Below are 23,698 nucleotides of genomic sequence, written 5' to 3' on the forward strand. Positions count from 1 at the left end.
CATACAATATAAGGTGTAATTGCTCTTCCTCCAATGATATAGCACAGTTCTTCCCTCCACTCTCTCTCCTCCTGTCCATTCGAGTAGCTTCTGGCCCCCTCTGCTCTCTCATCTCCCCTCCAGACAGGAGATGCCAACATAGTCTCATGTGTTAATCCAAGAAGCTTGTTCTTCACCAGTATCATTTTCCATCCCATATTCCAGTCCAATCCCTGTCTGAAGAGTTGGCTTTGGGAATGGTTCCTGTCTTGGGCTAACAGAAGGTCTGGTGACCATGGCCTCTGGGGTCCTTCTATTCCCAGTCTGACCATTGTCTGGTCTTTTTACGAGAGTTTGGGGTCTGCATCCCACTGTTCTCCTGCTCCTTCAGGGGTTCTCTGTTGTGTTCTCTGTCAGGGCAGTCATTGGTTGTGGCTGGGTACCATCTAGTTCTTCTGCTCTCAGGCTAATGTAGTCTCTGGTTTATGTGGTCCTTTCTGTCTCTTAGGCTTATAATCATCTTGTGTCTTTGGTGTTCTTCATTCTTCCTTGCTCCAGTTGGGTTGAGACCAACTGATGCATCTTAGGTGGCTGCTTGCTAGTGTTTAAGACTCCAGGCACCACTCTTCAAAGTGGGATACAGAATGTTTCCTTAATAGATTTTATTATGCCAATTGACTTAGATGTCCCCTGAAACCATGGTCCTCAAACCCTTGCCCTGCTACGCTGGACTTTGAAGAGTTCAGTTTATTCAAGAAACTTCTTTGCTTTTGGTTTAGTTCAGTTGTGCTGACCTCTCCTGTATTGTGTATTGTCTTTCCCTTCACCTAAAATAAAATTTATCTACTATCTAATTAGTGAATACCCCTCTCCCTCCCTGCCTCCCTCCCCTCCTCTCATAACCATCAAAGAATATTTTCTTCTCTGTTTAAACTATTTCTCAAGTTCTTATAATAGTAGTCTTATACAATATTTGTACTTTTGGAACTGACTAATTTTACTCAGCATAATGTTTCCCAGATTTCTCCATGTTATGAAATGTTTCACAGATTCCTCACTGTTCTTTATTGATGCATAGTATTCCATTGTGTGAGTACACCGTAATTTATTTATCCATTCATCCATTGATGGGCACCTTGGTTGCTTCCAACTTTTTGCTATTGTAAACAGTGCTGCAATGAACACGGGTGTGCATATATTTGTTCGTGTAAAGGCTCTTATTTCTCTAGGATATATTCCAAAGAGTGCTATTGCTGGATTGTATGGTAGTTCTATTTCTAGTTTTTTAAGGAAGTGCCAAATCGATTTCCAAAGTGGTTGTACCATTTTACATTCCCAGCAACAGTGGATAAGTGTTCCAGTCTCTCCACAAACTCTCCAACATTTATTATTTTGTGTTTTTTGGATTAATGCCAGCCTTGTTGGAGTGAGATGGAATCTCATTGTAGTTTTTATTTGCATTTCTCTAGTGGCTAATGATCGTGAGCATCTATCTCCTCATGTATGTTATTGGCCTGGATGTCTTCTTTAGTGAAGTGTGTAATTATCCATTTTTGAAAGGATTAAATGAGTTAATATATGAGATATTCTCAGAACAGTATCTGAGGCATAGTTAGCAGTCTATGTGTTAGCTAGTATTATAACTAACATTAAGAATAGATTTCTACTCTTTACTTTCAAAATTATCAAAGAATTCTAATCTTAATACTGCATTTACCTCCTTTGTTTTGATCTGGCTTTGTTATGGGTTTATAAATGAAAAAATACCATTTTATATAAAATAATACTTTATATACTTAACAATTCCTAACAGACTTTAATGAACAGAGGTAGGGCTAAAACCTTTTTTTTGATACTTTGTGCCCAAATTAAATGGTTTCAGCTCTTAAAATTAAATGGTTTCAGCTTCATGAAATCCTTGGTGCTTATATGCTTTACTCCTCAAACTTCCACTATCCTATTTCTGTAATAATAAAGGAAAAGGGGATAGCAAAAGGTCAAATTCACAATGAACAAATGGAAATCCTTGCTAAGTATCCTTTTACAGACAAGATCTTGCCAGGATTTATCTTGGATAGGAGAGGGCATGAATCACCTAGCCTGGCCCCAGGAGACTGTGGAATACCCATGAGTCAGGTCTAGTCTGATAGAAACCCACCACATTACAGCCTCCATAAGAATGACCAAACTGAGCCTTGGAGTTAACTCATATTAGAAGGTAGCTGTGATTCTCCCAAAGACTTTGGAGCACTTGAGTTTTGCTGAACACAGGGAGGGAGGGAGTTGTAAAAGCTATGTCTGTGCCCACAGCATCAGCAGTAAACAGCCACTGGACATTTAGAGCACCTTCCAGTAATTATGAGTGCACTTTTTCTTCACTATCCTGAATCTATCCAAACACCTTTTAACTTAAACCAGAAAATTCTATTCCCATATGTTAAAATGTAACTCTGTGTGCGCTTGTGTGTTACTTGGGTTATTTGCTAAGCACTGATCAGGATTTCATTTGGTCAGTCTAAAGGGCGATGATTTTAAGATATGTTTATTATTTTCAACAACAAAAAGTCACTTTACTAAGTGATTTAGTAAAGATGTGATTCACTAATGTCTATAAATTAATAATGCATTGTATGTTACTTACAGGAAAATACTAAGCTTTTAATATAAAAAATGATAGAATTTTGCAAGACCAATGACTTCTTCATTGCAAATAGATTTTTTCACCAACATAAACGGTGACTATACACATGGACCTCGCCAGATGGAATGCACAAGAATCAAATTGACTACATCTGTGGAAAGAGATGGTGGAAAACCTCAATATCATCAGTCAGAACAAGGCCAGGGGCTGACTGTGGAACAGACCATCAATTTCTCATATGCAAGTTCAAGCTGAAACTGAAGAAAATCAGAGCACATCCTTGAGAACCAAAATATGACCTTGAGTGTATCCATCCCACATAAATTTAGAGACCAACTGAAGAATAGACTTGATGCATTGAACACTAGTGACCGAAGACCAGATGAGCTGTGGAAAGACATCAAGGACATCATACATGTAGAAAGCAAGAGGTCACTGAAAAGACAGGAAAGAAAGAAAAGACCAAGATGGATGTCAGAGGAGAATCTGAAACTTGCTCTTGAATGTCGAGTAGCTGAAGCAAAAGGAAGAAATGATGAAGTAAAAGAGCTGAACAGAAGATTTCAAAGGGCGTCTCGAGAAGACAAAGTAAAGTATTATAATGACATGTGCAAAGAGCTGGAGATGGAAAATCAAGATGGAAGAACATGCTCAGCATTTCTCAAACTGAAAGAACTGAAGAAAAAATTCAAGCCTCGAGCTGCAGCAGTGATGGAGTCTACGGGGAAGATATTAAACGATGCAGGAAGCATCAAAAGAAGATGGAAGGAATACACTGAGTCATTATATCAAAAAGAATCAGTCGACGTTCAACCATCTCAAGAGGTAGCATATGATCAGGAACCAATGGTAATGAAGGAAGAAGTCCAAGCTGCACTGAAGGCATTGGCTAAAAACAAGGCTTCAGGAATTGATGGAATATCAGTTGAGATGTTCCAACAAATGGATGCACTGCTGGGAGTGCTCACTCGTCTTTGCCAAGAAATATGGAAGACAGCTTCCTGGCCAACTGACTAGAAAAGATCCATATTTATACCTATTTGGTGATACAAACGAATGTGGAAATTATAGAACAATATCATTCAAAAACGGCTGCAGCAGTATATTAACAGGGAACTGACAGAAATTCAGGCTGGTTTCAGAAGAGGACATGGAACCAGGGCTATGATTGCTGATGTCAGATGAATCCTGGCTGAAAGCAGAGAATACCAGAAGGATGTTTACCTGTGTTTTATTGACCATGCAAAGGCATTTGACTGTGTGGATCATAACAAATTGTGGATAACATTGCGAAGAACGGGAATTCCAGAACACTTAATTGTGCTCATGAAGAACTTTTACACATATCAAGAGGCAGTTATTCAAACAGAACAAGGGGATACTGAGTGGTTTAAAATCAGGAAAGGTGTGCGTTAGGGTTGTATCCTTTCACCATACCTATCCAATCTGTATGCTGAGCAAATAATCCAAAAGGCTGGACTATATGCAGAAGAACTGGGCATCAGGATTGGAGGAAGACTCATTAATAACCTGTGTTATGCAGATGACACAACCTTGCTTGCTGAAAGTGAAAAGGACTTGAAGGGCTTACTAATCAAGATCAAAGACCACAGCCTTCTGTATGGGTTACACCTCAACATAAAGAAAATAAAAATCCTCACAACTGGACCAATAAGCAACATCATGATAACGGAGAAAAGATCGAAATTGTCAAGGATTTCATTTTATTTGTATCCATAATCAACAACCATGGAAGCAGCAGTCAAGAAATCAAAAGATGTATTGCATTGGGCGAATCTGCTGCAAAGGACCTTTTCAAAGTGTTGAAAAGCAAAGATGTTACCTTGAAGACTAAGGTGCGCCTGACCCAAGCCATAGTATTTTCAATTGCATCATATGCATGTGAAAGCTGGACAATGAATAAGGAAGACCAAAGAAAAATTGATGCCTTTGAATTGGGGTGTTGGCAAAGAATATTGAATATGGGCTGCTGAAAGAAGGAACAAATCTGTCATGGAAGAAGTACAACCAGGATGCTCCTTAGAAGCAAGAATGGTGAGACTACTTCTTACAGACTTTGGACATGTTGTCAGGAGGGATCAGTCCCTGGAGAAGGACATCAGGCTTGGCAATGTACAGGGTCAACGGAAAAGAGGAAGACCCTCGATGAGGTAGGTTGACACAGTGGGTGCAACAATGGGCTCAAGCATAATAACGATTATAAGGATGGTGCAGCATTGGGCAGTGTTTTGTTCTGTTGTGCATACGGTTGCTATGAGTCGGAAGCACTGGAAGACACCAAACAAAAATAATATAAAAAATATGAATGACCATAAGAAGTTAATAAAGATGAAATCACATCAAACGCTTCACACTGAATTTTTCACTATGAATGTTTCAGTTTCATATATTTTTGCATCATGGAATAATCCATGTCTTGAATATAAATATTTGGCCAACTTAGGCTCTTTGTGACTTCTTTTTAACATGAAAAAATATTTATTCCTACCTTAACAATCCACTGCAACAATTGTAACAAATGAAGAATAGTAGACAGATTGCATGTTATAAAGGAAAAACCAACAGGTTGGGAATCAGAAAACTTGGGGTCAAGTCTCCCTCATCACTATGAAATCAGGATGAGTGTGATGCTCAGTGTCCTCAGTTTCCATAGAAAGGGGATAATCACTCTTACTTTGGAAGATTCTTGCAATGATCAAGTGAGATGATGTTTATGAATATAATCTGGAAAATGTAATGTGCTTATGCAAATATTAGATGTTCTTATGTGCTTCTTTTGGATACTTATATATACTTAACAAGAGACTACATAGAAACAAAGGAAATAAAATGAAATTTCCAATTCATTAGGGCAGTGCATATTTCCAGCTTTAATGTGTACAAAATCAGTACTTTGGAACTCTAATTATACAGATTATCTCTCCATGATGATGAAATGAACCAGGAATTCTTTATCTTAAATACATTGCTGTAAAGTCGTACTAAGAGGTATGTAACCAACAACATCATCAAAAGCAAAAGAATTTAGCTAATTGTCTGGTCTCTGGATGGACAGACATCCTATCTTCTTCCAATTTAACTTCATTCAAAGTTTCTAGGAAAAATTTGCTGGCCATGGCAAATCTAGAAAACAGAGAATGGGCTTTTTAAAAGTGCAGTTCAAGTGCTATAATATCTTATAAAAGCCAAGATTTTAAGCACTATGTTGTATCTTCTAATCTTTTCCCATTCCTGAGCTGTCCTTTTTTTTTTAATGAAGTGCAATATATTATAGCCAAAGTGTGACAGGAAAATCAATTTATTGCTAAATTTAATAAAACTTTTATAGTGACAGGCAACATTAAGCATATTTAATAATACCTAAAGTGTCAGATGAGTTTTCTGGTGTTTTCTTGAGAGTTTTACAAGGAATATGTTCAATAAAGAAATAGTATAATAACAAAAACAAATACTTATTTGAAATATCATGAGTATAATTAACAACATTTGAAACAGGATATTTGCATGCCTACCTGAGAGACATGGAATGCGTCGGTGTCCTTCTTCTGTATGGGAGGATTTCCATCTGCAGTCATTTCAATCATACAGTCAACTCCAGGGCTGCCATCCGGCACAGTGTAGCTAGAAGTAAAACAGAAGGGGTCATTATTGTATGTGTTATTGGCAAGAACAGGGTAACTTCACACATGGATGGTAAGTCCTTCTTCAACAAGAAAGGAGCTTTCTGGATGAGAATAATCCTGAAATAAGACCTCAACCAAGTGTGAACATTTTTGGATAGATAAAAGATATATTTCTTTTCTAACACTCCATTTTAGGAGCCCTGGTGGCACAGTGATTAACAGCTCAGCTGTTAACCAAAATGTTGGCAGTTCGAATCCACCAGCCCCTCCTTGGAAACCCTATGGGGGCAGTTCTACTCTGTTTTATAGGGTTGCTGTCTTAGTTAGCCAGGGCTGCTACAACAGAAATACCACCAGTGGATGGCTTTAACAAAGAGAAATTTATTCTCTCATAGTCTAGGAGGCCAGAAATCTGAATTCAGTGTGCCAACTCCAGGGGAAGTGTTTTTCTCTCTGTAGGCTCTGGTGGAAAGTCCTTGCCGTCAATCTTCCCTGGTCCAGGAGCTTCTCATGTCAGGGACTCTGATTCTCCTGTCTCTTGTTTCTTGGGTGGTATGCAGTTCCCCTTGTCTCTCTTCTCACTTTTCTTTTTTATATCTCAAAAGAGATTGACTTAAGACACAACCTAATCTTGTAGATTAAGTCCTGCCTCATTAAGATAACTACCACTAATTGTGCCACATTAACATCATAGAGGTAAGATTTACAACACATAGGAAAATCATATCAGATGTCAAAATGGTGGACAATCACACAATACTGGGAATCATGGACTAGCCAAGTTGACGTATATTTTTGCGGGACACTTTTCAATCCACGACAGGTGTTATGAGTCGGATTGACTTAATGGCAATGGGTTTGGTTAGTGACTCATTTTTAAGCACTCAAATGCTAAGGGAAGGTCAGCAGTTTGAACCCACCAGCTGCTCTGCAGGAGAAGGATGTGGTAGTCTGTTTCCGTAAAGATTACTGCTTTGGAAAGCCATGGAAGCTTCAAAGACACACCTAAACTGCCTGAGGGATCAAATTACTGGGATGAGAGGTAGGGACCAAGGTCCCAGGAACATCTAGCTCAACTGGCATAACATAGTTTATAAAGAAAATGTTCTACATCCTATTTTGGTGAGTAGTGTCTGGTGTCTTAAAAGCTTATGAGCAGCCATCTAAGATATTCCATTGGTGCCATCCCATCTAGAGCAAGGAAGAATGAAGAAAGCCAAGGACACAAGGGAAAATTAGTCCAAAGACTAATGGACCAAAACTACCATAGTCTCCACCAGGCTGAGTCCAGTACAACTAGATAGTACCTGGCTACCACCACTGTCTGGTCTGACAGGGGTCACAATAGAAGGTCCTGAACAGAGCTGGAGAAAAATGTTGAACAAAATTTTAATTCACACAAAAAGACCAGACTTACTGATCTGACAGAGACTGGATAAACCCCAACAGTATGGCCTTCAGACACACGTTAACTCAGTACTGAAGTCACTCCTGATGTTCACCCTTAGGTGGGGATTGGACAGGCCCATAAAATAAAAGAACATGGGACTAAATGGGCATACCAGCCCAGAGGCAAGGATGAGAAGGCAGGAGGGGACAGGGAAGCTGGTAATAGGGGACCCAAGGTCATGTTGACAAGTCGTGGAGTTGGCAACCAATGTCACAAAACAATATGTATATTAATAGTTTAATGAGAAACTAATTTGTTCTGTAAGCCTTCACCTAAAGTATAAAAAAGAAAAGAAAGAAAAGAAGAGAAGAGAAGAGAAAAGAGAAGAAAAGATAATACTATAGCTTGGAAATCCAATGGGGCAGTTCTACTCTTTCCTGGAGTGTTGCTATGAGTTGGAATTGTCTCATCAGCAATGGGTTTGGTTTGGAACACTCCATTTTATTGCCCTTCTCTTCCCCTGACTTTATATCAGGAGTTGAAATGCTCTCAGAAAATTAAACATCCCCACAAAACAAAAAGAGCTTTATATATATAAGTAGGTGTTGATAAATTTTAAGTGCTAACTGTGGTGGACATATGGACTCATAGAATAGAAGGTTGTTGGACAAGTAACATCAATGTTGAATGATGCTAAACCCCTTAGGTAGAAATTTTCCCTCCCTGGCTACAAGGGAAATAGAAATGGAATACGAAATGACAGGCTGTATACCCCTGAGCAGCGAGATTACACTGTGATACTGTTATCAGAAAGCATGCTGCTAATGTACTGGCTGATACTGCATTTCAAAGATAAAGAAAAGTATGAGCTTGAAGGAATTTGTAGAATGAATAGTAAAAATGGTCACTGTACAATTGAAAATTTATCAGAGTTTATAGACTGATGCAATTACATGAGAAGGTATACATACTGAAGTGCTTGACATACTTTTGAGACAGTTTATTTAGATTTTAAAAGAAAATATTGAAATGATATTACCCTGGCACTTGCCATTTGTAATGAGAGTATTTTGCATTGTTATGAAGTCCATTCCATAGAGATAATATCTGAAGTACATTCACTAACATTAACATGGCTCTCTTTGCATGGTGGGAGTGTGGATGATTTAATTCTTTTACATGCTTATTTGTACTTTTGTAAATTTTGGACAATGAACACCTAAATTTTATTTTTAAATTTCAATCAACCAGTTTGCCTTGGGACTGAAGGTTTTTCTGAGATGCAGGATTTTACTGTTAAAACTAAGTTCCTGGCAAATTGGAATGAGTTGGTCATTCTACTTTTAAACAAAAATCAGTTTTATTAAACAATCTATGGTTAAATAATTTCCTTTTTTTATCCTTAAAATAAAATTTCTAGAGTAAGTCGAATGAAAAGCACAAACCCATATCTTCCTCTCTCCCTATCTTCTCAAAAAGGACAGCTGTTCTATGTCTGTACAGGTTCTCCTTCTCCCCTTATCTGGAAATAAAATCTGATATGGTTCTTCCCATTCGACATTCCACAGTTTTTTAACCTTAGCTCTAGTTTACCAAACCAAACCAAACCAAACAAAAACAAACCTGTTGCCATGGTGTCAATTCCAACACTTAGTGACCCTAGAAGACAGAGTAGAACTGCCCTATAGAATTTCCAAGAATGGCTGGTGGACTTGAACGGCCAACCAACAGCTTCCTGCATGCAACACATGTATCTAATGTCTCCATACAAATCGATGTTACAGTACATATATAACCTATAATACATATGTCTTGATAGTCATAATAAAAGCCTATGTTACTGGCTATGTATGGCCTGTACTGTAATTTCTATCATTATTTTAATGTGAACTTTCCTTACTTACAAATAAAAAGTTTACCGTATGATAGTGTATGCTTCGACTTGTAGGCAGCAGAATCCAATCTCATCTTTCCATCAAAGAAGAATTGATGCCTTTGAATTGTGGTGTTGGTGAAGAATATTGAATATACCATGGACTGCCAAAAGAACGAACAAATCTGTCTTGGAAGAAGTGCGGCCTGAATACTCCTTAGAGGCAAGGATGGCGAGACTGTGTCTTACATACTTTGGACATGTTGTCAGGAGGGATGAATCCCTGGAGAAGGACATCATGCTTGGCAGAGTACAGGGTCAGCGGAAAAGAGGAAGACCCTCAACAAGGTGGATTGACACAGTGGCTGCAACAATGAGCTCAAGCATAGCAACGATTGTAAGGACGGCGCAGGAACAGGCAGTGTTTTGTTCTGTTGTGCGTAAGTTCGGTATGAGTCGGAACCGACTCAATGGCACCTAACAAAAACAACAGTCTATAAAGACAATGTTCTACATCCTACTACAGTGAGTAGCACAACTGGGGTCTCAAAAGCCTTCCAGTGGCCATCTAAGTTACATCTACTGGTCCCATCGCAGATGGAGCAAAGGAGAATGAAGAAGACTGAAGACACAAGGGAGACATTAGTCCAAAGAACTAATGGACCACAATTACCACAACCTCCACTAGACCTAACTCAGAACAACTAGATGGTGCCTGATTACTACCACTGACTGCTGTGGCAGGGATAACAACAGAGGGTCCTGGACAGAGCAGGAGAAAACTGTAGAACAAAATTCAAATTCACACACACACAAAAAAGACCAGGTCCTGGTCTGACAGAAACTGGAGAAACCCCAAGAGTATGGCTGCCAAACATGCTTTTAACTCAGTACTGAAGTAATGGCAAGGTTCAACCTTCAGCCAAAGATTAGGTCTATAAGGCCAACAAAAACACATATGAGGAAAGTGCTTCATAGCTCAATCATGTATACAAGACTAACGGGCACACCAGCCAAAAACAAAGATGAGAAGGCAGGAAAGAAGAGGGAAACTGAACAAATGGAAACAGGGAACCTGGAGTGAGAAGGGGAGAGTGTTGACACATCACAGGGGAGGCAACCAATATCACAAAACAATTTGAGCATTAGCTTTTTAATGAGAAACTAATTTGCTCTGTAAATTTTCATATAAATCACAATAAAAAATCTTAAGTAGAAAAAAAAAATCTTGGGCATTGTTGTTGTTAGGTGCCTTTGAGTCAGTATTGACTCATAGAGGACTTATGTACAACAGAACAAAACACTGCCTGGTCCTGTACCATCTTCGCAATTGTTATGCTCGAGCCCATCATTGTAGCCACCGTGTCAATCTATCTGGTTGAGGGTCTTCCTCTTTTTAATTGACCCTCTAATTTACCAAGCATGATGTCCTTCTCTAGGGACTCGTCCCTTCTGAAAAAATGTCCCAAATATGTGAGAAGAAGTCTTGCCATTCTGCCTTCGAAGAAGCTTTCTGGCTGTTCTTCTTCCAAGACAGATTTGTTCCTTCTTCTGGCAATCCATGGAGTATTCAATATTCTTTGCCAACACCATATTTTGAAGGTGTCAATTCTTCTTCAGCCTTCCTTATTCATTGTACAGTCTATGAGGCAATTAAAAAAAACCATGGCTTGAGTCAGGAGCACCTTAGTCCTTAAATTTACATCTTTGCTTTTCAACACTTTAAAGGGGTCTTTTGCCCAGATTTGCCCAATGGAATACGTCATTTGATTTCCTGACCACTGCTTCCACGGGTGTTGATTGTGGATGCATGTAAAATGAAGACCTTGACAACTCCAATTCTTTCTACATTTATCATGATGTTTATTAGTCCAGTTGTGAGGACTGTTGTTTTCTTTATGTTGAGGTGCAATCCATACTGAAGGCTGTAATCTTTGATCTTAATCAGTAAGTGCTTCAAGTCCTCTTCACATTCAGCAAGCAAGGTTGTGTCATCTGCATATCTTAGGTTGTTAATGAGTCTTCCTCCAATCCTGATGTGCTGTTCTTCTTCATATAGACCAGTTTCTCCAATTATTTTCTCAGCATAGAGATTGAGTAATTATGGTGAAAGAATACAACCCTGATACATACCTTTCCTGACTTTAAACCACATAGCATTCCCTTGTTCTGTTTGAACGACTGCCTGTTGATCTATGGACTAATCCCTCATGAGCACAATTAAGTGTTCTGGAATTTCTTTCTATTCTTCACAATATTATCCATAATTTGTTATGATCCACACAGTGAAATGCATAGTCAATAAAGCACAGGTAAACATCTTTCTGGTATTTTCTGCTTTCAGCCAGGATTCGTCTGACATTAGCAATGATATCCTTCATTCCATATCCTCTTCTGAATCTGGCTTGAATTTCTGGACATTCCCTGTTGGCACACTGCTGCCACTGCTTTTGAATGATTTTCAGCATAATTTTATTTGCATGTGATATTAATAATATTGTTCAATAATTTCCACATTTGGTTGGATCACCTTTCTTTGGAATGGGCACAAATATGTATCTTCTCCAGTCAGTTGGCCAAGCAGCTGTCTCTGACAGGGAACACAACAAGAGTCCCTGAAGGAGCAGGAGAGCAGTGGGATGCAGACCCCAAATTCTCCTAAAAAGAACAGACTTAATGGTCTGACTGAGACTAGAGGGACCCCGGAGGTTATGGTCACCAGACCTTCTGTTAGCCTAAGACAGGAACCACTCCCAAAGCCAATCCTTCAGACAGGGATTGGACTGGACTACAAAACAGAAAATGATACTGGTGTGGAGTGGACTCCTTGGATCAAGTAGACACATGAGACTATGGGTGCAGCTTCTATCTGGAGCGGAGATGTAAAGGCCAAGGGGGACAGAAGCTGGCTGAATGGACGTGGAAACACAGGTTAGAAGGAATGTGTTGTCTCAGTAGGGGGAGAGCAACTAGGAGTATACGGCGAGGTGTATATGAGGTTTTGTGTGAGAGACTGACTTGATCTGTAAACTTGCACTGAATGCACAATAAAAATATAAAGAGAAAAAAAATTCTTGGCATAGATGAGTGAGCACCTCCAGCTCTGCATCCGTTTGTTGAAACGTCTTAATTGGTGTTCTTTTAATTCCTGGAGCCTTGTTTTTCACCAATGCCTACAGTGCAGCTTGGACCTCTTCAATATAATCAAGAACATTGGTTCTTGATCATATGCTACCTCTTAAAATGGTTGAATGATGGCTAAGTCTGTTTGGTACAGTGACTCTGTGTATTCCTTCCATCTTCTTTTGATGCTTCCTGTATCATTTAATATTTTGCCTGTAGAATCCTTCAAATATTGCAACTTGAGGGTTGAATTTTTTCTTCAGTTCTTTCAGCTTGAGAAATGCTGAGTGTGTTCTTCCCTTTTGGTTTTCTATCTCCAAATCTTTGTACATTTCATTATAAGACTTTGCCTTCTCAAGCTGCCCATTGAAATCTTCTGTTGAACTATTTTATTTCATCATTTCTCCTTTTTGATTTAGCTACTCAACTTTCAAAAGCAAGTTTCAGAGTCTCTTTTTGACTTCCATTTTGGTCTTTTCTTTCTTTCCTGTTTTTTTAATGACCTCATGCATTCTTCATGTATGATATCCTTGATGTAATTCCACAATTTGTCTGGCCTTTGGTCGTTAGTGTTTAATGTTTCAAGTCCATTTCTGAGATGGTCTCTAAAATCAGATGAGACATACTCAAGTTCTGGTAGACTCGTGCTAATTTTCTCCAGCTTTAACTTGAATTTACATGTTAGCAATTGATGGTCAGCCCCTGACCTTGTTCTGACTAATAGTCAGATGGTATTGAGCTTCTCCGTCATGTCTTCCCACAGGTGTAGTTGATTTGATTCCTTTGTATCCCATCTGGCAAGGTCCATGTGTATAGTTGCCATTTATGTTGTTGAAAAAAGGTATTTGCAATGAAGAAATCATTGGTCTTACAAAATTCTATAATGCCATCTACAGCATCATTTCTATTAGCAAGCTATTTTCCACTTATTGATCCTTCTTCTTTGTTTCCAACTTTCACATTCCAATCAATCACAAGTAATTATCAATGCATCTTGATTCCATGTTTAATCAATTTCAGACTGCAGAAGTTGGTAAAAATCTTCAATTTCCTCATCTTTGACATTAGCGATTGGTGCATAATTATGAATAACAGTCATATTAACTGGTCTTCCTTATAAGCATATGGATATTATCCTATCACTGACAGCACTGTATTTCAAATGGATCTTCAATTTGTCATTCCCAGGATAGTAGACCATATGATTGTCTGATTCAAAATGGCTAATACCAGAACATTTCAGCTCACTAATGCCTAGGATATCAATCTTTATGTGTTTCATTTCATTTTTTACCATCTTCAGTTTTCTAGATTCATACTTCGTACATTCCACCTTCTGATTATTAATGGATGTTTGCAGCTGTTTCTTTGCATCTTGAGTCAAGCCACATCAGTAAATGGAGATCCCAAAGGCTGGACTCCATCCATGTCATTAAGGTCAAATTTACTCTGAGGATGCAGCTCTTCCCTAGTCATATTTTGAGTGCCTTCCAACCTGAGAAGCTCATTTTCTAGCACTATATCAGACAGACAATGGTCGAGTGGTATTTATAAGGTTTTCACTGGTCATTTGTTTCAGAAGTAGACCGCCTGTCTTAGTCTAGAAGCTCAGCTGAAACCTGTTTGTCAAGAATGACCCTGCTGGTATTGGAAATACCGGTGGCAAAGCTTCCGGTATCATAGCAACAAGCAAGCCATCACAGTACAACAAACTGACAGACTCATGGTGGCACTAGTGAGCTGAAATGGACTGGTATTGGCCATTTTGAATCAGATAATATATGGTGTACGATGCCAGGAATGACAAATAGAGTGGGAATGGTGCCACATTCATCCTCAAAAAGAATATTTCAAGATATGTCTACAAGGAAGACCAGTTAATATGGCTATTACTGAAATTTACACACTAACCACTTATGCCAAAGATGAGAAAATTGAAGATTTCTACCAAGTTCCAAAGTATGAAATTGATGAAACATGCAATTGAGATGTATTGATAATTACTCGTGATTGAAATGTGAAAGTTGGAAACAAAGAAGAGTGATCAGTAGCTGTGAAATATGGCCTTGTTGATAGAAACAAAGTGGGAGATGGCATGACAGAATTTTCCAAGACCAATGACTTCTTCATTGCAAATACTTTTTTTCAACAATGTAAGTAGCTATTATACACATGGACCTCACCGAATGGAGAACACAGGTATCAAATCACTACATCTGTGGAAATAGATGATGGAAAAGCTCAATATCATCAGTCAGAAAAAGGCCAGGGGCTGCCCGTGAAACAGGTCATCAATTGCTCCTAGGCAAGTTTAAGTTGAAGCTGAAGAATATTAAAAAAAGTGCAGGATAACCAAAATATGACCTTTAGTATATCCCACCTGAATTTAGAGACCATCTCAAGAGTTGATTTGACACGTTGAACACTAGTGACAGAAGGCCAGATGAGTTGTGGAATGACATCAAAGACATCATACATGAAGAAAACAAAAGGACATTAAAGAGACAGGAAATAAAGAAAAGACCAAAATGAGTGTCAGAAGAGACTCTGAAATTTATTTTTGAATGTAGAGTAGCTAAAGCAAATGGAAGAAATGATGAAGTAAAAGAGCTGACCACAATATTTTAAAGGGTGGTTCAAGAATACAAAATCAAGTATTATAATGAAATGTGCAAAGACCAGGAGTTAGAAAACCAAAAAGAAAGTACACACTTGGCATTTCTCAAGCTGAAAGAACTGAAGAAACAATTCAAGCCTTGAGTTGCAATTTTGAAGGAGTCTATGGGCAAAATACTGAATGACGCAGGAATTATCAAAAGCAGATGGGAGGAATACACAAGTTACTCTACCAAAAAGAATTAGATGACATCCAGCCATTTCAGAAGATAGCATAGGATCAAGAACCAAAGGTATTGAAGGAAGAAGTCCAAGGTGCACTGAAGGCATTAGTGAAAAACAAAGCTCCAGGGATTGACAGAATACCAATTGAGATGTTTCACCAAACAGATGCAGGGCTGGAGGTGTTCACTTATCTATGTCAAGAAATTTGAAGGACAGCTACCTGACCAACTGTCTGGGAGAAATCCATATTTGTGCTCATTCCAAAGAAAGGAGATCTAACAGAATGTGGAAATTATTAAACCACATCATTAATATCACACACAATGCAAGTTTTACTCAAGATAATTATAAAACAGTTGCAGTAGCGTATTGACAGGGAACTGCCAGAAATTCAAGCCAGATTCGGAAGAGGACATAGAGCAAGAGATACGATTATTGATGTTAGATGGATCCTGGCTGAAAGAAGAGAATACCAGAAAGATGTTTACCTGTGTTTTATTGATTATGCAAAGGCATTTGGCTGTGCAGATGATAATGAATTATGGATAATATTGTGAAGAATGGGAATTCTGGAACACTTAATTGTGCTCATGAGAAAATTGTACATAGTACAAGAGGAAGTCATTTGAACAGAACAAGGGGATACTCTGTGATTTAAAATCAGGAAAGGTATGCATCAGGTTGTATTCTTTCACCATGCTTATTCAATCTGTATGCTGAGCAGATAATCCAAGAAGCTGGGCTGTATGAAGAAGGTGGCATCAGGATTGGTGGAAGAGTCATTAACAACCTGTGATATGCAGATGACACAGCCTTGTTTGCCTAAAGTGAAGAGGACTTGAAGGACTTACTGATGAAGATCAAAGACCCCATCCTTCAGTATGGATTATACCTCGACATAAAGAAAACAAATATCCTCACAACTGGACCAAAAAACATCATCATGATAAATGTAGAAAATATAGAAATTGATTAAGGATTTCATTTTACTTGGATCCACAATCAACATCTATGGAAGCAGCAGTCAAGAAATCAAAAGACGCATTGCATTAGGCAAATCTGCTTTAAAAGACCTCTTTCAAGTGTTGAAAAGCAAAGATGTCACTTTGAGGACTCATGTGCATCTGACCCAAGCTATGATATTTTCAATTGTCTTATATCAATGTAAAAGCTGGATAATGCTTAAGGAAGATGGAAGAAGAATTGATGCCTTTGAATCATGGTGTTGGCAAAGAGTATTGAACATACCATGGAATGCCAGAAGAATAAACAAGTCTGCCTTGGAAGAAGTACAGTCAGAGTACTTCTTGGAATTGAGAATGAGCAGACTTTGTCTCACGCATTTTGGACATGTTATCAGGAGGTATGAGTCCCTAGAGAAGGTCACCTTGCTTGGTAAGGTAGCAGGTCAGTGAAAAAGAGGAAGATCTATCTTCAAGGAGATGGATTGACACAGTGGCTGCAATAATGGGCTCTGACATAGCAACGATCGTGGGGATGACATAAGAACAGGCAGTGTTTCATTCTGATGTACATAGGGTCACTATTAGTCAGAACTAATTCGATGGCACCTAACAACAATAAGTTTTCAAGAAAGTAATCAGATCACTGATCAAAATGTTAAACTTCCTTGGAGTTCAGGAATAACTCATTTGTATGAATTGTGTATTTCAGGGACATATTGAAGCTCATTTGCAATGATGGCTGATTTGGTCAGATTGCATGTATGGATGTTTTATGCTGGAGATGGAGGGAATAGTTTTCAGGGAATACACATGTTGTTGTTACCAAATAGTATGACCACCTTTGTTTGTTTTGTTCAGAGGTTGTTGAAATATAAGCTACAGTTTTACAAAAGGAGGCCACTCTATTTACAATTTGTTACCTCCTCCTTTCCTTTCCTTGACCTTTCTACCAAATATTTGATTCTGTTGTCTGCTTAATTTATGTGTTATTTTGGAAATTAATAGTCTGATTCCACCAGAGTTGTTCCACATGTAGATTCTTATCACATTCATTTTTATACACCTCATATTTGCTTGTGGACCAAATTGTGTCATAAGACGCATATATACATATATATATATGTATATATATATACTCTGTAAACAAGTTAGACATTATGCCACATGAATCATTGGAGGAAAAACCTAAGTGCATATCCCTTATGCCTCTCAAGTATTGCCGAGGTCAGCCAAGTCTAATGATTTAAAGACTTAAGGATCATATTTTGAGATAATCCATTGACTGGCTGAGCGATCTTAGGCAAACCACTTAACCTTTCTTCCCTGAGCTGTGATTATCCACAGAGGGAAGACAATCATCCTTAGCTCATAAATGGTTAGTGAGAATCACAGTATTTAATGTACATAAACCATTCAGTGCTAATATCAAAATCCAAGTTAAAGCAACCATTTGCTGACTAGACCGGGATCTCTGAAGAGATTTTTGTGAAAATACATTACATGATCAAGCTGAATTGTTTGTCTACTTCTACTAGTATTGCTTATAATGGAATTCAAAAATCAAATACTCAAGTTGCATTATTTTAAACACTAAAATTTGTTAGTACCCTTAACATGCTTGTTCTTTAAGGCTACAATTTTCAGGAATGCTAAGCAACATAACGAGGAATATTCCTATTTGGAAAAGATAATTTATTTGTAAATGTTTAGAAAATCCTGCACACACTGGAAATTCCTGATATTCAAAACCAAGGGAAAGGTTGTAAAAATGTCAATAATGGAGAGTGGATTGGTTAATTAAATCAAGTACCTTTACATAGCTGAATGCTATTCAATACGTAATCTGGGGTTGTAGAATAATAATTAATGATATGGAAAGGTATTTGTGTAAAATAGAAAAAGATAAAGACAATCTGGATGATATGAAATCATATTTATAAAAATGTGCTCAGAGAGAATACCAGAAGTATAGTCACTTATATTAACAGTGGCTTTCTCTATGTGCTGGGATGGTGGATGATTTTTAACTTGTCTCTTTTCCTTATTTGCATTTTCCAAATTTTGAAAACTGAACACACTTAATTAAAAAAATTTCACCTTTTAAAATAAAAATTCATTTAGAAAAATCAAGGATTAAATCAATATTTTCTTAAAACCATTCTGTGCTCACTGTCATTTCCTGGATTCCATGCTTTCCTTCCAGGTTCAGCTATCTTCTCTTTCAGTACATTGTTAATAGTTCTTACACCGAGGACCTGTGTGATAGGAAAATATCCACATGCCTGCAAGCAAGACCAGCTAATACAACTATTATTCAAATTTACACATCAATTAATAAGGCCAAAGATGACGAAATTGAAGTTTTTACCAACTTCTGCAGTCTAAAATTGATTGAACATGCTATCAGGATGCTTTGATAATTACTGGTGATTGGATTTTGAAACAAAGAAGGATCAGTAGTTGGAAATATGGCCTTGGTGGTAGAAATGATGCTGGAGACTGCATGAAAGAATTTTGCAAGACTTCTTCACTGCAAATACCTTTTTTCAATAAAATAAAGTGCAACTATATGCATGGACCTTGCCCGACGGAATACACGGGGATCATATAGACTATATCTGTGGAAAGATATGATGGGAAACCTCAATACTATCAGTCAGAACAAGGCCAGGGACCAACTGCGGAACAGACCGTCAACTGCTCATATGGAAGCTCAGGTTGAAGCTGGAGAAAATTAGAACAAGTCCATTAGAGCCAAAGCATGACCTCGAGTATATCCCACCTGAATTTGGAGACCATCTCAAGAATAGTTTTGACACATTGAACACTAATGACTGAACGCCAGACAAGATGTGGAATGACATCAAGAACATCATACATGAAGAAAGCAAGAGATCATTAAAAAGACAAGAAAGAAAGAAAAGATCAAAATGGATGTCAGAAGAGATTCTGAAACTTGTTCTTTAATGTTGAGTAGCTAAAACGAAAGGAAGAAATGATGAACAGCTGAACAGAAGATTTCAAAGGGTGGCTCAAGAAGACAAAGAAAAGAATTATAATGGCATGTGCAAAGACCTGGAGAAAGGAAACCAAAAGGGAAGAACACTCTTGGCATTTCTGAAGCTGAAAGAACTGAAGAAAAGTTCAAGCCTCCCTTTGCAATACTGATGGATTTTACAGGAAAGATATTAAACGACACAGGAAGCATCAAAAGAAGATGGAAAGAAGTCTCCGTACCAAAAAGAACTGGTCAACATTCAACCATTTCAGGAGGTAGCATATAATCAAGAACCGATGGTACTGAAGGAAGAAGTCCAAGCTTCACAGAAGGCATTGGTAAAAAACAAGGCTCTAGGAATTGACAGAATACCAATTGAGATGTTTCAACAAACAGATGTAAGGCTGGAAGTGCTCACTTGTCTATGCCAAGAAATTTGGAAGACGTCTACCTGGCCAACTGACTGGAAGAGCCCATATTTATGCTGATTCCCAAGAAAGGTGAGACAACTGAACATGGAAATTATCAAACAATATCATTAATATCATATGCAAGTAAAGTTTTGCTTAAGATCATGCAAAGTGGCTGCAGCAGTATATCGACAGGGAATTGCCAGAAATTCAAGCCAGATTCAGAAGAGAATGTGGAACCAAGGATATCATTGTTGATGTCAGATGGATCCTGGCTGAAAGCAGAGAATACCAGAAGGATGTTTACCTGTGTTTTATTGACTGTGCAAAGGCATTCAACTGTGTGGATCATAATAAACTATGGATAACATTGGGAAGAATGAGAATTCCAGAACTTAATCATGTTCATGAGTAACCTGTACATGGATCAAGAGGCAGTCGTCTGAACAGAACAAGGAGATTCTGTGTGGTTTAAAGCCAGGAATGGTGTGCATCAGGGCTGTACCTTTTCATCATTCCTATTCAATCTGTATGCTGAGAAAATAATCCGAGAAGCTGGACTATATGAAGAAGAACATGGCATCAGGATTGGAGAAAGGTTCATTAACAACCTGTGTTATGCAGATGACACAACCTTGCTTGCTGAAAGTGAAGAGGACTTGAAGCACTTACTAATGAAGATCAAAGACCACAGCTTTCAGTATGGATTACACCTCAACATAAAGAAAACAAAAACCCTCACATCATGATAAATGGAGAAAAGATTGAAGTTGTCAAGGATTTCATTTTACTTGAATCCACATGAATCATTTGAGTTGAACAGGAATCCACAATCAACACCCATGGAAGCAGCAGTCAAGAAATCAAAACATACATTGTATTGGTAAATCTGCCACAAAAGACCCCTTTAAAATGTTGAAAAGCAAAGATGTCTCCTCGGACATTAAGGTGCACCTGACTCAAGCCACGGTATTTTCAATTGCCTCATATGCATGTGAAAGCTGGGCAATGAATAAGGAAGATAGAAGAAGAATCGATACATTCGAATTGTGGTGTTGGCAAAGAATACTGAATATACCATGTACTACCACAAGAAGGAACAAATCTGTCTTGGAAGAAATACAACCAGAATGTTCCTTAAAAGCAAGGATAGCAAGACTACCTCTCACATACTTTTGACATGTTATCAGGAGGGATCAGTCCCTGGAGAAGGATATCATGCTTGGTGAAGTGGAGGGTCAGCAAAAAAGAGGAATACCCTCAATGAAATGGATTGACACAGTGGCTGCAACAACGGGGTGAAGCATAACAATGATTGTAAGGATATTGCAGGACTGGGCAGTGTTTTATTCTGTTGTGCATAGCGTCGCTCTGAGTTGGAACCAACTGGAAGGCACCTAACAACACATCATATATATATATGTGTATATATATATATACACACACACACACATACGTGTACACACCTGCTACACCAAACCAGCTGCTGTCGAGCAGATTCTGACTCATAGCGACTCTATAGCGACCCTATAGCGACCCTATAGGGCAGAGTAGAACTGCCCCATACAGTTTCCAAGAAGCACCTGGCAGATTCCTACTGCTGACCTTTTGGTTAGCAGCCGTAGCACTTAACAACTACACCACCAGGGTTTCCTTACATATACACACAGAAACCAAAAAACCAAACTCATTGCCTTCGAGTCCATTCTGACTCATAGCAACTCTATAGGACAGAGTAGAACTGCTGCACAGAGTTTCCAAGGAGCGCCTGGTGGATTTGAACTGCTGACCTTTTGCTTAGTAGATGTAACTCTTAACTGCTAAGCCATCAGGGTTTCCATCAGCAGTGGAGCTCTCAAACACTGTGCCACACATGGAAGATGTGGTAGAATTTTTACCTTCTATGTGTGGCGCAGTGGTTAACAGTTGTGCTGCTAACCAAAAGGTCAGCATTTCCGTTTCACCAGCCGCTCCTTGGAAACCCTACGAAGCAATTCTGTTCTGTCCCATAGGTTTGCTATTAGTCAGAGTCAACTCTACAGCCAAGGGTTGGTTTTTGTTTTATGTGGAAGACCTGGGTTCCCTTTCTAGCCAGTGCATCTCAAGCACAGTCACTATCTTTCTGTTGGTGGAGGCTTGCATGTTGCCATGATGCTGAACAGGTTTCAACTGAGCTTTCAGACTAAGACAGAAATAGGAAGAAAGGTCTGGTGATCTGCTTCTGAAAAATCAGCCACTGAAAGCCCTATGGATCACAATGATCCAATCCTGCTTTTCATGATGTCACCATGAGTGCGGGGCCAATTTGACAGCAACTAACATCAACAACATATATATAATAATAACAGTTTTTTTTCAGTTTTTCTCAAGAATTCTGCTGGAGAGACCAGTTTTAGTCCTTTTACCCAACAGAAGCCGGTAACTTGGCTGCCACCCTGTTTCTAGGCCTGCATTTGGCAGGCGTGCTGTATTGGCCTTTTCACTGTTTTTCTTTTTTGTTCTGTTTCTTGTCTCAGGTGATGCTTACCTGTTTTGGAACCTGCTTTTATGTTTTTAGCTGTCTGTATTTTTAAATTTTCTTTATCTTTGTCCTGTGATTGACACTAAGAAGGAGCTTCAAAGTGTGAAGTTACAGAGTCATCTTGACCAGAAGTTTCTTTTACATAATTAAAAAGATGACAATTACAGATCAAACTAAGTCCTTGCCTTTGAAGGGTCACATAAATAGTAAATTGTCTTTAATTTGTGAGAGGCAAAATGAAGAAAAATAAAACAATCTATTTGGAGGTGTCTTTATGATTTTTCAGGCTTAAAATTTGGAATGACTAATTTCTTTGGCTTTTCCCATCTTAGGTTTGTTTTCTGCTAAAGGCATTTCAATGCATCTGTCTCTTTTTTTTTTTTTTTTCCTAGTGGCATGTTTCAAAAGCATGTAAGTGAAGTGGTTTGTTTTCCCTCTAGAGAGTTAGGAAGCATGGATTTTTTTCCTCCTCTAAGGTATCTATCTTTGCATAATTGCAGCAGCTTCAGAATTTTGGAGTTTTGAAGCCACAATATAACAGTAACAAAACTGAACAGCACCAACTGGTTCTAGGGATTATCACAAAATTGATGATGTTACTAAATGCTTTCACAGGTGCAAAACATAAATGCTCTTTTCTCTTGCCACTAGGCTTGGCTATTACCCAGCAACGATACCAGCTTGTCTATTTTAGATGTGGGATATGAATTAAATTTGCTAGCAAGTTCTTTTCTTTTCTTTTTTTTTTCAACCTCAAGTAGACTTTAAAAACGAATGCACAAACGAGTTCTATGTAGTGGTAGCTTGCAACAGGGAGAGCAGTTGAGTGCATTTCCAAAGGAATAACTCCTGACTTTCTAACCAATAATAACCATTACTCTGAAGTGAAGGGCTATGCATTCATAATGCATACACATTAAGCTTCATCCTGGAACTTTCATTTAAAAGAAACTTCTTAGGCTAGACTTAGGACTGAGAGAGTTTTCAACCAAAAAGTTTTAGGTGAGTTCTGACTGCTCTGCATGAGACTAGCTGGAATAGGAAACTCGCAGCCCGGAGACTCAGTATCAGCAGATGGCAGTAAAGGTACATGGCAGAGATGGAAGAACTGAAAGGTGTCCTGTCCCCACAAAAACTAACTTAGGATCTAATTGATGGTGTGATTGTTTTAGCTCCCTGTTTGTAACAGGAGTACAGGGGAAAATGTATTTAAACGATTATATATCAGGCAATATGGATAAAACTGTCCAGGGATATAAAGCTTTCCTTACTAGTTATATATTCAGTGCTATCATCATCATGGCTGTATGAGA

At 38.4% G+C, this 23,698-nt stretch overlaps 1 protein-coding gene across 1 annotated transcript in view; it reads right to left on the minus strand.

Annotated features, from left to right (window-relative positions):
• Positions 1-23,698, minus strand: part of EYS (eyes shut homolog) — a 1,933,311-nt gene that overhangs the window by 289,241 nt on the left and 1,620,372 nt on the right. The window contains 1 exon segment of the mRNA XM_049873718.1: positions 6,154-6,262. Coding sequence (XP_049729675.1) covers positions 6,154-6,262 — 109 coding nt within the window.

Source organism: Elephas maximus, chromosome 1 (assembly GCF_024166365.1).
Source record: "Elephas maximus indicus isolate mEleMax1 chromosome 1, mEleMax1 primary haplotype, whole genome shotgun sequence".
Lineage (NCBI taxonomy): Eukaryota > Metazoa > Chordata > Mammalia > Proboscidea > Elephantidae > Elephas > Elephas maximus.